The sequence below is a fragment of the Erpetoichthys calabaricus genome, chromosome 16, assembly GCF_900747795.2.
Source record: "Erpetoichthys calabaricus chromosome 16, fErpCal1.3, whole genome shotgun sequence".
NCBI classification, from domain to species: Eukaryota; Metazoa; Chordata; class Cladistia; order Polypteriformes; family Polypteridae; genus Erpetoichthys; species Erpetoichthys calabaricus.
In genome coordinates this window covers 41,322,711-41,336,371 of record NC_041409.2, presented here as the reverse complement: position 1 = coordinate 41,336,371, position 13,661 = coordinate 41,322,711, and the positions used below count along the sequence as shown (strand labels likewise).

At 37.4% G+C, this 13,661-nt stretch overlaps 1 protein-coding gene across 1 annotated transcript in view; it reads left to right on the top strand.

Moving 5' to 3' along the window:
• Nucleotides 1-13,661, top strand: part of ttbk2a (tau tubulin kinase 2a) — a 325,367-nt gene that overhangs the window by 190,990 nt on the left and 120,716 nt on the right. Inside the window, exon 5 of the mRNA XM_051920065.1 lies at nucleotides 1,551-1,691. Within this exon, the coding sequence (XP_051776025.1) occupies nucleotides 1,551-1,691 (141 nt within the window). The remainder of the gene's footprint in view (nucleotides 1-1,550; nucleotides 1,692-13,661) is intronic.

Sequence of the window (13,661 nt, the reverse complement as noted above, 5' to 3'; positions counted from 1 at the left end):
ATTGCTGGATCCAGAGCTGAAGTGGTTCTCAAGGATTTTATCATCTTCCTCCATCAGTAACTTTCTACTCTCCCAAAACCCCAGTCTTGAAAGTGGAACGGAGAAATTGTTTCACTCAAACAACACAGGAACCACTCCCTTCAGGCCCTGTCTCGTGAAAGTCCTATTTTTTTAAATGCTGGCTACAAACTCTGGTATGGGTACTCACCATAAAGCTCTCTCTCCGGATAACGAAGATCCATTTAGATTGAGTTTCCTCATCGGAGGGAAATTTATGAAACCCAAGTACCTTGTTGTAGTTACTGGAAGCTGAACATAAAGGTACACAACAATGTTTAGCAGTAGAGCTATCTGTATGCTGAATCTAAAAAGTCTTTTTCTCGGCACTAAACAAAAATCACAACTGCTGTACAGATAATGGAGCTGACTGAGTTGGCTGAGATTTCACCGGCGGTACGTCAGCACTACCGTTTGCATAAAGACTATTTTTACCTGTGAATGAGCTACAGAAAGGCATGTTCTCGCAGATTCCTTGCTGTGGGCAGAGCCATTTGTAAAGGCGAATATTTTTATTTTTTTTTAAAAAGAGAATGGAATTTTGAAGTTGCAATGATCTATAGAGAAGGGCAAGAGCTAGTATTGATTTCTGTAAGCCCTAATTGTGAAACATCACTGATTTCAGGATTTGATTCACATTTTTGCCAGAGTGGGGAACAAGGGGTACTGAATTGATTGCAACACCTGCTGCTTTCACTCAGACCCATTTCTCTTGCTGGTGGTCCTGGCAGTAGTGCCACAATTTCCATTGTATAATGCATCTTTTTGAATTGCAGTACAGGTGTTGTCCAGGGACAAAGATCAGCAATTCTGTGTTATAGCTTAGTGGCAAGCCAATATCCATTGCTTCATGGGGGTCTTCGGTCCCCCAAAACTCTTGATTGGTGATTGTGTGTCATTTCCTTGCAGCACTTGATGCTTTGCGGGTTACAACTCAATCATCAGTAGAGCGTCGATGCTTCACGGGGAATACATTTACAAAGAAAAATTGGACAATTTTATATTTAAATTTTAAGTTTTTTTTTTTTTTTTTTTAATTATTCACAGTAGTGTGGTTCAATTTGTGGTGCAAAAATTAGAAATTTGTCTTCTTCATCTTCACATGTGATAATACTTTTTTAGTGGATGTGAACATAAATCAAACATTTTCTAGGGTTGCAGGGCATAGAAACGTTTGGGAATCACTGATTTAGACTAACATCAGATGGGGTAACAGCTCCTTATACTGCATTGCTTGTACATTTACTTGCTTAACTGGAATGTTAATTATAAATGCTTGTAATGTTGTACTGATTGTATTTTTGATTGAAATAATGCAAAGTCCATGTTAAATTGTAAGCAACCTGGGTCTCGTGTGTCTAGAATAGGTGGCTAGATTATTTTACTTAGTTTGCACTAAGACTATGTACAAGTTTTTTTCCAATTCATCTGACACTTTAACTAGACATTTCAACAGAATTCAATGACTTGATTTCAGTTGGTTTCCTTTGCAGGGAAGAAACCTAGCAGACTTGAGGCGCAGTATGGCACGTGGGACCTTCACCATCAGCACCACTTTGAGGCTGGGGCGCCAGATCCTGGAGTCTATTGAGAGCATCCATTCTGTGGGCTTTCTGCATAGAGACATCAAACCAGTAAGTCGATTTATGTACAACAGACGGTTGCACCAAAATTAGATATTCCCTAGATGCATTTTCAGTATGTTTATTTTCTGGCCTTTTGTAGAAATACATGGATTTGTGATCTATGAAATTAATCAAGCTGTCAAATTTCAATAGTAGAACATCTCTTGTGATTGATTTCAATATCCTTCTTTATAGTATCTATATCTATAATAAAGCATAGTAGTGTATTAGTAGGAATTATATTGTAAAATAATCCATCCAGATTCTAAATAAATGTGTGTATGTATATATATATATATATATATATATATGTATATATATATATATATATATATATATATATATAATATATACAGTGCATCCGGAAAGTATTCACAGCGCATCACTTTTTCCACAATTTGTTATGTTACAGCCTTATTCCAAAATGGATTAAATTCATTTTTTTCCTCAGAATTCTACACACAACACCCCATAATGACAACGTGAAAAAGGTTTACTTGAGGTATTTTCAAATGTATTAAAAACTAGCAAAATACCCGCGCTTCGCATTGGAGAAGTAGTGTGTTAAAGAGGTTATGTAAACATATACATATACATATATACATATATATACATATATATACATATCTACATATACATATATATACATATATATATATATATATATATATATACACATCCACATATATATATACATATATATATATATATATATATATATATATATATATATATATATATATATATACACATATCAACATATATATACACATACATAAACACACACATATACATACATACATATATACATACATACATAGTGCGTTGTAACACGGGCTGTGATTGTTACATGGGAGGGAGACTACAAATCACAGCTTCCCGCTTTCTAATCGGGCCTGTGATTGGTGCTTTGACTGATGCCTAGATCCGACAGTATGTCCCCTTAGGAGAGGGGTTAGGCAAGTGTAATTGAATAGTGGTGCTGCAAGTTTAGCTTTACACCTGTTTTTAAGGCTTATTGACTGAAAGGGGCTTTCATGAAAAAACTTAGTGCTTTGCTACAGGATACACCCTCCACAAGTTAAGGAAGTAAAAATAAAGGTATATATTCTGTTTTATTTAAACCTTTTTTTTTTTTTTTAATATTTTTATTTTATTAATTTTCATTGTAATCATTCCATACAAACAGATCAATTTATAACCCAACAAATTTGAAAACAAATCAAACCCCACCCCTGAGAAGGAGAGCTTAGCTAAAGGAAAATTTCTTTAAGCTTTTTAATAAGGCAACATTAGACAAAAGAAGGGGAGAAGTAAATATCTATACAAATTAGAGATGGAGAATGGAGTTAAATGCAATAATAGTTATTTCTCTTATTCTAAAATAATATTGATTAAATCCTGCCATGTTTTGAAAAAATTTTGTACAGATCCTCTAACTGAAAATTTGATTTTTTCCAATTTCAAATAATATAAAACATCGGTTTCCCACTGACTTATAAGAGGAGAATTAGGATTCTTCCAATTTAACAAAATAAGTCTGCGTGCCAAGAGTGTAGTGAATGCAATCACCGTTTGCTTGTCCTTCTCCAATTCCAATCCATCTGGAAGGATACCAAACACAGCTGTTAGTGGGTTAGGAGGGATTGTGATACTAAGGCTGTCTGAGAGGCACTTAAAAATTTTTGTCCAAAATGATGTTAGTTTGGTGCAGGCCCAGAACATGTGACCCAGTGAGGCAGGAGCTTGGTTGCAGCGCTCGCAGGTTGGATCCTGGCCTGGAAACATTTTGGACAGTTTTAAGCGAGACAGATGAGCTCGATATATAATTTTTAGTTGAATAATTCTATGCTTTGCGCATATAGAACTCGAGTGAATTCTCTGCTTTGCTACCTTCCACTCCTTTTCTGATATATTGATTAAGAGATCTTCTTCCCAATGTCCTCTTGGGTCTTTGAAAGGTAGGGACTCTAATAAGATTTTATATATTGCGGAAGTAGTGTTTGTTTCCTCAAAATTGAGCAGTATTTTTTCCAGCATTGTGGAGGGTGCAAGGTGGGGGAAATCGGGCAATTTCTGTTTAACAAAATTTCTAATTTGAAGATAGTAAAAGAAATGTGTAGCTGGGAGGTTAAATTTTGAACGTAATTGTTCAAAAGATGTAAATATGTTGTCTATATAAAGATCTCTGAGCATTTTAATCCCAAAACTTTTCCAGGTATTAAAAACTGGATATACTTGCGAAGGTTGAAAGAGGTGGTTCCCTTGCAGAGGTGCCACTGATAAAAGATTTTCCATCTTAAAATGCTTCCTAATTTGGTTCCATATTCTGAGTGAGTAAAGCACAATTGGGTTATTAGCATATTTGCGATAACTTTCATTTATTGGAGAGCAGAGCAGGGAATATAAAGAAGTACTACAGGATTTTACTTCTATTGCAGACCAAGCCTGGGTATGTGCATTTATTTGTGTCCAGGTTTTTATGGCTTGTATGTTTGCTGCCCAGTAATAAAACTGAAAATTAGGTAAAGCCATGCCACCTTCTGCCTGAGGTCTTTGTAGGGTCGCTCTTCGGATACGTGGGTGTTTTGAGTTCCAAATGAATGAGGTTATTATTGAATCTAACTGTTTAAAAAACGATTTATTGATATATATTGAAATGTTTTGAAATAAAAAGAGACGTTTAGGAAGGATATTCATCTTAACAATGTTAATTCTTCCGGCTAGAGTGAGATGAAGGATTGACCATCTATGCAAGTCTTGCTTAATTTTTTCCATACAGACGCCAAAATTTTGTTGATAAAGAGCTTTATGTTTACTTGTGATATTTACCCCTAGGTATTTAAACTGATCTGCTATGGTAAAAGGTAGGGTGTCTAATCTAATATTATATGCTTGTGAGTTCACTGGAAAGAGTATACTTTTATTCAGATTAATTCTAAGACCAGATATCTTTTGAAATTCTGTTAGTGCTGTTAAAACAGCAGGGACAGTGTTTTCTGGGTCCGATATATATAAGACCATATCATCTGCATATAGAGAAATTTTCTGTTCCAGTCCTTCTCTGACAATCCCCTTTATCTGATAAGAATTTTGGCAGCGAACCGCCAGTGGTTCAATAGCGATTGCAAACAACAGTGGCGACAAGGGACATCCTTGTCTGGTACCACGTTAATTTATGTACAACAGACGGTTGCACCAAAATTAGATATTCCCTAGATGCATTTTCAGTATGTTTATTTTCTGGCCTTTTGTAGAAATGCATGGATTTGTGATCTATGAAATTAATCAAGCTGTCAGATTTCAATAGTAGAACATCTCTTGTGATTGATTTCAATATCCTTCTTTATAGTATCTATATCTATAATAAAGCATAGTAGTGTATTAGTAGGAATTATATTGTAAAATAATCCATCCAAATTCTAAATAAATGTGTGTATATATATATATATATATAATATATACAGTGCATCCGGAAAGTATTCACAGCGCATCACTTTTTCCACAATTTGTTATGTTACAGCCTTATTCCAAAATGGATTAAATTCATTTTTTTCCTCAGAATTCTACACACAACACCCCATAATGACAACGTGAAAAAGGTTTACTTGAGGTATTTTCAAATTTATTAAAAACTAGCAAAATACCCGCGCTTCGCAGCGGAGAAGTAGTGTGTTAAAGAGGTTATGTAGACATATACATATACATATATACATATATATACATATCTACATATACATATATATACATATATATATATATATATATATATATATATATATATATATATATATATATATATATATATATATATATATACACATATCAACATATATATACACATACATAAACACACACATATACATACATACATATATACATACATACATAGTGCGTTGTAGCACGGGCTGTGATTGTTACATGGGAGGGAGACTACAAATCACAGCTTCCCGCTTTCTAATCGGGCCTGTGATTGGTGCTTTGACTAATGCCTAGATCCGACAGTATGTCCCCTTAGGAGAGGCGTTAGGCAAGTGTAATTGAATAGTGGTGCTGCAAGTTTAGCTTTACACCTGTTTTTAAGGCTTATTGACTGAAAGGGGCTTTCATGAAAAAACTTAGGGCTTTGCTACAGGATACACCCTCCACAAGTTAAGGAAGTAAAAATAAAGGTATATATTTCTGTTTTATTTAAACCTTTTAAGTTTGTATGCGGGCGGTATGGTGGTGCAGTGAAAGGTGCTAGTTAGGAGACCCGGGTTCACTTCCCTGCGTGGAGTTTGAATGTTCTCCCCGTGTCTGTCTGGGTTTCCTCCGGGTACTCCGGCTTCCTCCCACAGTCCAAAGACATGCAGGTTAGGTGCATTGGCGATTCTAAATTGTCCCTGGTGTGTGTGGGTGTGTGCGCCCTGCAGTGGGCTGGCACCTTACCCGGGGTTTGTTTCCTGCCTTGTGCCCTGTGTTGGCAGGGATTGGCTCCTGTATTTAGGATATAGCGGGTTGGATAATGGATGGATGGACATTTGTATGCATAGCCCCATTTTCCCGTTTTCGTTTTTTTTCTTTCTTCAGTAATATTTCAGGAAACCCGGAGCTTGTCAGTTCAAATCCTGGTACTGACACCACTGTGTGACCCTGAGGAAGTCACTTCACCTGCCTGTGCTGCAAAAAACAAAAGTAATGTAAAAAATTGTACCTCAGATGTTGCAAGTTGCTGGAATAAAGGCATAAGTCAAATAGATGAATAGTTCCTATGTGTATAATACATATTTATTTATTTTCAGTTAAGTCATCTGCAGCAAACCTTTATAAATGAGGGTTTCTCCTTTTTAGATAGTGCAAACTGTTTCTTCTTCATTGAGGTTTTCTCTTGGAGAGCTTTTTTCATTTCATTGAAAATTAAAGCAGCAGCTGCCAAAATATGTAGCTTTCTTATTAATTTTTCAATATTGTGTAAAATAACTTTATAAAGTAACATAAAAGGTTTAAATACTGGTTATCCTTTTACACTAAAATATTACTAAAGAGATACAAAAAAAAGTAAAATGCATATGTTCTTTTTCTTTAAGGAGATTAAATATTACTGAAGAAAGAAAAAAAAAAACTAAAACAGCCAAATGGGGCTATGCATACGAACTTAAAAGGTTTAAATAAAACAGAAATATATACTTTTATTTTTACTTTCTTAACTTGTGGAGGGTGTATCCTGTAGCAAAGCCCTAACTTTTTTCGTGAAAGCCCGTTTCAGTCAATAAGTCTTAAAAACAGGTGTAAAGATATTGACAATAAGCTACGCAAACCCACTAAGACATGGAATCGTTTAAATCAAGTATCATTACATCTTCCTTTCTTAAAGAGAAGTAAGGCAGTACTTATAAGCTTAGTAATGTTATACATTTCAAATGCTGCTTTGATAAACTTTATCACTTCAAACAACTGAACTATCCAGAACATTTCAGGCATACATCCAGCATTCAAACTATGTATAAAAAGCACAACTGTTAAAGGAATTCAGCATTTCTTAATTGAAAATGTTCCTTTAATCCTCAACATGTCTCAATGAGTCGTTCTGGTGATTTTGCTTGACGTTTTGATCTTCTGGTTAATTGTGTTTGCAGTTGAGATGTTCTTTCCTGATTTATACTCGTTTTCTCGTTAATATTTGTTTCGCTGGTGTTAGTGTTCTGATTAGAGGTTATTGGTCCTTTGATGTCTCGACAGTTTCTTCTTAGAACAGCTCCTATTACGCAATTCCGTCACATACTGGTCTATTGTTTCGCCGCTTTTCTGGAAACATGTAAAAAACTTGTGCCGCTCAAACGTCACATTGTGCTTTGGGTTGCAATACGCTTCGAATTTTTCAACTATTTTGTTCAATTTCATATTGTCTCCATCTTCTTCAAACTGAAAATTGTTATACACCTCTAGCGCCTCTTCGCCAATTACATGTAGAAGCATAGACGCTTTCATTTTTTCACTTTTCCTATCTGCTTCAATCGCAGCAAGATACAACTCGAATCTCTGTTTAAATCTTTTCCAATTTTCAGCTACATTTCCCTTTAACTGGAGATTTGGTGGGGGCTGTAATCCTTCCATATTTTTTTTTCTCTTTTGCTAGAACGACTTAGTGCTTTCTGACCACGTTTTCGGGTTACTCACAGACACGAGACTTGTTCAAAAGCTGAACCTCTTCTTCACATTCCTCTTCCAATCCGCCACTTTTGACAGCATGTAGTGATCTTGTTAGGTTCGTAGTTTAATCAATACACAGGATTGAAAGATATAATAACTTTTTAATAGACAGACTTTAGAGAAATTTACTGTACATGTTACTACTCGTTCTTTAGTTCACGCCCATTCTCCTACTTGCATCGCCATTCACAGGCATTACTAATCATTCTGTAAGTATCCCTTAATAGACCTTACTAATCAACTATCATTACAAAATCCAACGTGGTTTGTGCCCTTCAGAATGAAAAGAGTTTGCATTTACTTTTTTAATAAAAGGCGAGCTTTTAAGCCTGAGAAATCACCCCGTAAATGCACACGTTTAATTGCACGTGTTAACTCTTTTAGGGCGGATGTCGACTTTTGTCGACAGGAGGGGTTGAAGGCGAATGTCGACAAAAGTCGACATCCAGGGATAGGGTGCGACAATCAGCTGTTAATGGCGACAAATCTCACTGTCACGTCACAGGCATTCCCTCTGTGCTTGGAGGAATGCTAGACTTGTTGACTCGGCAACTAAACCTTGCGTGTGCGTGAGTTGCGAAATGTAAACAATGGCAAGATGGCACCGACATGTGAAAAGGGAGCGAAGCAAGTGCAGAAAAGAAAACACTCGGCAGACGATGTTTTGCGCATTATCGCGGAGTCGGACTCTTGATTTTTCAGAATCGGATTTTATTGGCAGTGATCAGGAGATCGAGCAAGAGAGTGAGAAACAGGCATCAGCTGATCAGACACCAGCCGATGCCGCGCCAGCGGATCTGCTGCCAGTTGAGTGCCTTCGCGCAGCCGATGCATCTACGGCAAGGTTCGCATGGGATAAATACACAGACATTGATCCGTTGAGAGCCAATCTGGCTACCGGAGTTTACAAGACGGCATGGCTTGCTGTTGGACACAACAGATCACCAGCTGCTGTACTTCAGGCTGCTCTCTCCTGATGCTGCTTTTCAGCTACTGTCAGACGAGAAAAACAGGTAGGCAGAGATTTTTTTTGAATCGTGGGCTGCGTTTGCATCGCATTCTCGTTTTTCAAAGTGGAAACCCACAACGAAAGACGAGGTGAAGCGCGCTGTGGCATTACAAATAGAGATGGGACAGAACTGGTGATACAACTTCAGGGAGCATTGGTCCAAACGTGTTTTGTCCCCTGGTGGCTTAGGTACGTGCTGCTGCAAAGTTTTATTCACTTCTGTAATAAACAGAAGCAAATCCCATGGGGTGAGCTAGGCTATAATGCCATACATAAAGTTCATAAAGTTTCAGAAGATGAAAAGAGGTGACAATATGGTTTTCATGCAGGCAGAAAACTTGGTGGCAGTGGCATGGCACGATGGCAAATGGGTGACTTGTCTCTCAACAGTACATACTAACAATATATGTGAGAAAGTGCAGCAACAGACAATTGAAAAATAGGCACCAAAGCAAAACATATTGTAAGGAGTGCAATGTGGCAATGACTGAAATTGGCTGCTTTGAGCGAGATCAGACTTTGCTGTGTAAAATGTATGTGATATGTATGTGAAATCATAGAGTATGCAGGCTCATACAACATGCAAGATAGTAACATTTGTCAAAAGTAAATATTTTTTGTTGATTTGATATGTTAAACAATTGCTTTGTGTTCTTTTTTAAATAATGTTAGTTTTTGGAAAAATATTCAGCCCTGGGAGAAAAGAAACAAAAAAAAAATTAGCCCTAAAAGAGTTAAATAGACAGGTGTGTGCCTTTCCAAATCATGTCCAACCAACTAAATTTACCACAAGTGGACTCCAATTAAGCTGCAGAAACATCTCAAGGATGATCAGGGGAAACAGGATGCACCTGAGCTCAATTTTGAGCTTCATGGCAAAGGCTGTGAATACTTATGTACATGTGCTTTCTCAATTTTTTTATTTTTAATAAATTTGCAAAAAACCTCAAGTAAACTTTTTTCACATTGTCATTATGGGGTGTTGTGTGTAGAATTCTGAGGAAAAAAATGAATTTAATCCATTTTGGAATAAGGCTGTAACATAACAAAATGTGGAAAATGTGATGCGCTGTGAATACTTTCCGGATGCACTGTGTGTGTATATATGTGTGTGTGTGTGTGTGTGTATATATATATATATATATATATATATATATATATATATATATATATATATATATATATATATATATATATATATGTATATATATATATGTATATGTGTGTATGTATATGTGTGTGTGTGTATGTGTATATATATATATCTATATATATATATCTATATATATATATATATATATATATATATATATATATATATATCCATCCATCCATTTTCCAACCCGCTGAATATATTTATATATATGTATATATGTGTATGTATGTATATATATATATATACTAGCAAAATACCCGCGCTTCGCAGCGGAGAAGTACTGCCTTAAAATTGTTATTAAGAAGAAAAGTAAAAATTTTTAAGCTGAGGGAAAATATACAAATAATTATTTGCAGGACTTGTTGTGTTGAAGTGATATTCAGCATCTGTCAAGCGTTGTAAGCATACAACCGGTTTCATCGATAACTTCGCATCCAGTTTTTAAGAGTTGAAACATTCATAAACATCAAAGTGTCCACTACTCAAATCGTCACCTGTGAATCTAAGATGTTTAAGAGGCATTGGCGGTTCTCCAAACATGTAAAATAAAACCTGCTTAACTTTTGTAACTAAGCTGTAAGCAATGAGCCTGCCAAATTTTAGCCTTCTACGTACACGGGAAGTTGGAGAATTAGTGATGAGTGAGTCAGTGAGTGAGGGCTTTGCCTTTTATTAGTACAGATACCCTACAAAGGCGGAGCCATGATTCCGGTTGGACTTGATACTGTTGATTCACTGTGGGAATTAGTAGTAATTGACAGTGGAGACAGAGAGGTAAAGCTCAGTTCCCTTAACCCACCTGAGATCTGTGAATTCTCATTGTCCACCTCACTCATATTTTTGTTTCCACTTTCGCTCTCGACTGGAGCCGATGCTGCAGTGTGAGGTCCAAGTAGATCCATTCCTTCGCCAGTCTCTTCCAAATAAGTCTCTGGCAGGCCGTATTGTAAACTTAAGACTGGATTACGCTTTGATGAAGCTTTAGTTGCCTTTTCCTTATCTTTCTGAACCTTTGATCTTGTGCTCATGATTTAATGCACATATACGTAATTAAAACCTCTCAGGTTGATTAAATACAGGATACCTCAAAAAAGGCAAAATAACATCGCTATCATTAGAGTTCCATCCTAGACATCCATTTCTCACAATGGATGAGACCAACAGTTCTTCGATGTGTTCATTTAGCTCTTTATGAAGAGCTTTATTTGCCAAACAATTTACTCTTACCACCAATTTTAAATATGTACTCCTTTAAACCATTGTCCGCTATATTCTTTATAGTAAAATACCCGTGCTTCGCAGCGGAGAAGTAGTGTGTTAAAGAGGTTATCTATATTACTAACCGAGAATGCTAAACCGGATGGACGCAGGGACATCCGGCCATGGGCCGTAGCCGCAAAAAGACATACTGCGCAGGCGCCCCAAGAAATGAGGCGCCGCGAGAGGCGGCCGCGACCACAGAAAAAAGGAGTGAGCACAGAAAAAAGGAGTCAAAGAAATGAGGCGCCGCGACCACAGAAAAAAGGAGTCAGCACACAAAAAAGGAGTCAAACGCAGGCGACGCACACAGCGCCGCACGAAAGCCATTGCACACAAAACTAGCACACACAAAAAAAAAAGCCGCTTGCGCCCCACGAATCCCACACCCACCTCCAAGCACACACACACCCCCCCCCCCCCCCCCCCCCCCCCCCAAGCAACGGACGGGACACACACAAAGAGGACAATTCAACAAGCCCCTGGCACACAAAAAGAAAGAAGACGCTCGCGACCCACCAATCCCACCACCCCCTCCAAGCAACATGCCTCCTTTACATTTATATCCTGAATATCTACAGAAGATTCTAACTAACGATGTACCTGAAAGTAAAAACTTTATGAACTGCATTAGATCCTACAATAGTTCATTTGCTTTTGCATCTACCGGAGTAAATATCAGGCCACCAAAAGGCAATGGCCCATACTGCTTTCGCATATGTGGACAAATATTGCATCGCATTGGAACAGTACACCCTGAAACAAATCAACAACGCAAATATGCACACATCTACACACAAAGCCCCATTTCTAAATTAACCATCCGTATTAAACATACGTCATCTCAACACGTTCACACTATGCAGCATAGGTGGATCTCATTACAATAAGGCACTATTAACCGTTCAACCACAGAAAAGGCTCCATATTAACAGTGAGTGCGATCCTCCTTATTACTTATCCATATTTATCACGCTCAAGAACAAACAAGTTATAAATTCACGATCACGGGTACAAATTGATACGGCTCGGATAACGGGACCAAACACAATTCACACTATGCAGCATAGGTGGATCTCATTACAATGAGGCACTATTAACCGTTCAACCGCAGAGAAGGCTCCATATTAACAGTGAGTGCGATCCTCCTTATTACTTATCCATATTTCTAACGCTGAAGAACAAACAATTCATGAATTCACGATCATGTGTACAAACCGATACGGCTCGAGTAAAGGGACCAAACACACGAACCCGCATGAAAGAAAACAATACACGTCGGCTCCAACGCGCTTCTGAAACTCTGGAAGAAAAAATGTCTCGGCTCCAAAAACGCAAAGCTCAACTAACACAGTTACAGAAACGAACCCAAATGGACAGACACACTGAACGTGGACGCATGCAGTGCACGACTCACAGTTCTGCATCGAAACAGGCACGGCTTCAAAACGAAACACCTCCCGTCTCAGGCATACAGAAACGGCAGCGAGGAAAGATCAACGACAGACACCTGCTAAACGATTGCGCCAGTTAGCTGACAACGCGTTCAATAATGAGTCCACTATTGAGGGAAATTCATTGAGATTAATGAATGTCATTTGCAATCATTGTCATTCACTTAACTTCCCTGAAGAAACAACTGGCAATACAAGTAATGAATTTACACGTTGTTATCAAAACGGTCAAATTAGACTGCATCCTTTACATTCATATCCTGAATATCTACAGAAGCTTCTAACTAACGATGTACCTGAAAGTGAAATCTTTATGAACTGCATTACATCCTACAAATCGATATCCACTATGAACATTAACAGTGGCACTGCACATGACATCCGTCTTGCAAAACTGTTAATTATTGATGAATGTACAATGGCATCCACTCACTTACTCCACACCATTCATAAACTTGTACAAACGTTTATGAATAATGATCTTCCCTTTGGAGGAAAGGTACTTTTATTACGAGGAGATTTTAGACAGTGCGTAGCTATTGTTCCACATTCCATGCACTCAGCTATTGTTCAGTGCACCTTACAATACGCAGACAATTGGCATTGCTTTCAAAAGATACAGTTAGTACATAACATGCGATGTCCACATCCAGATCATAACAATTGGTTATTACAACTGGGAGATGGTACACTCACCAATACAGATAGACTTCACCCAGATATTATTACAATTCCTCAAGCCTTTATCTGCACCGACTTAGTTACAGACAGATTTGGAACAACAATCTCATTTGACCAAATGCCCCTTTTAACACAACGCACTATATTATGTCCAAAAAATATTAATGTGGAAAACATAACTACCCAAGTCATTACATTACTGCATCATCTACACCTTCACACTATTCTAT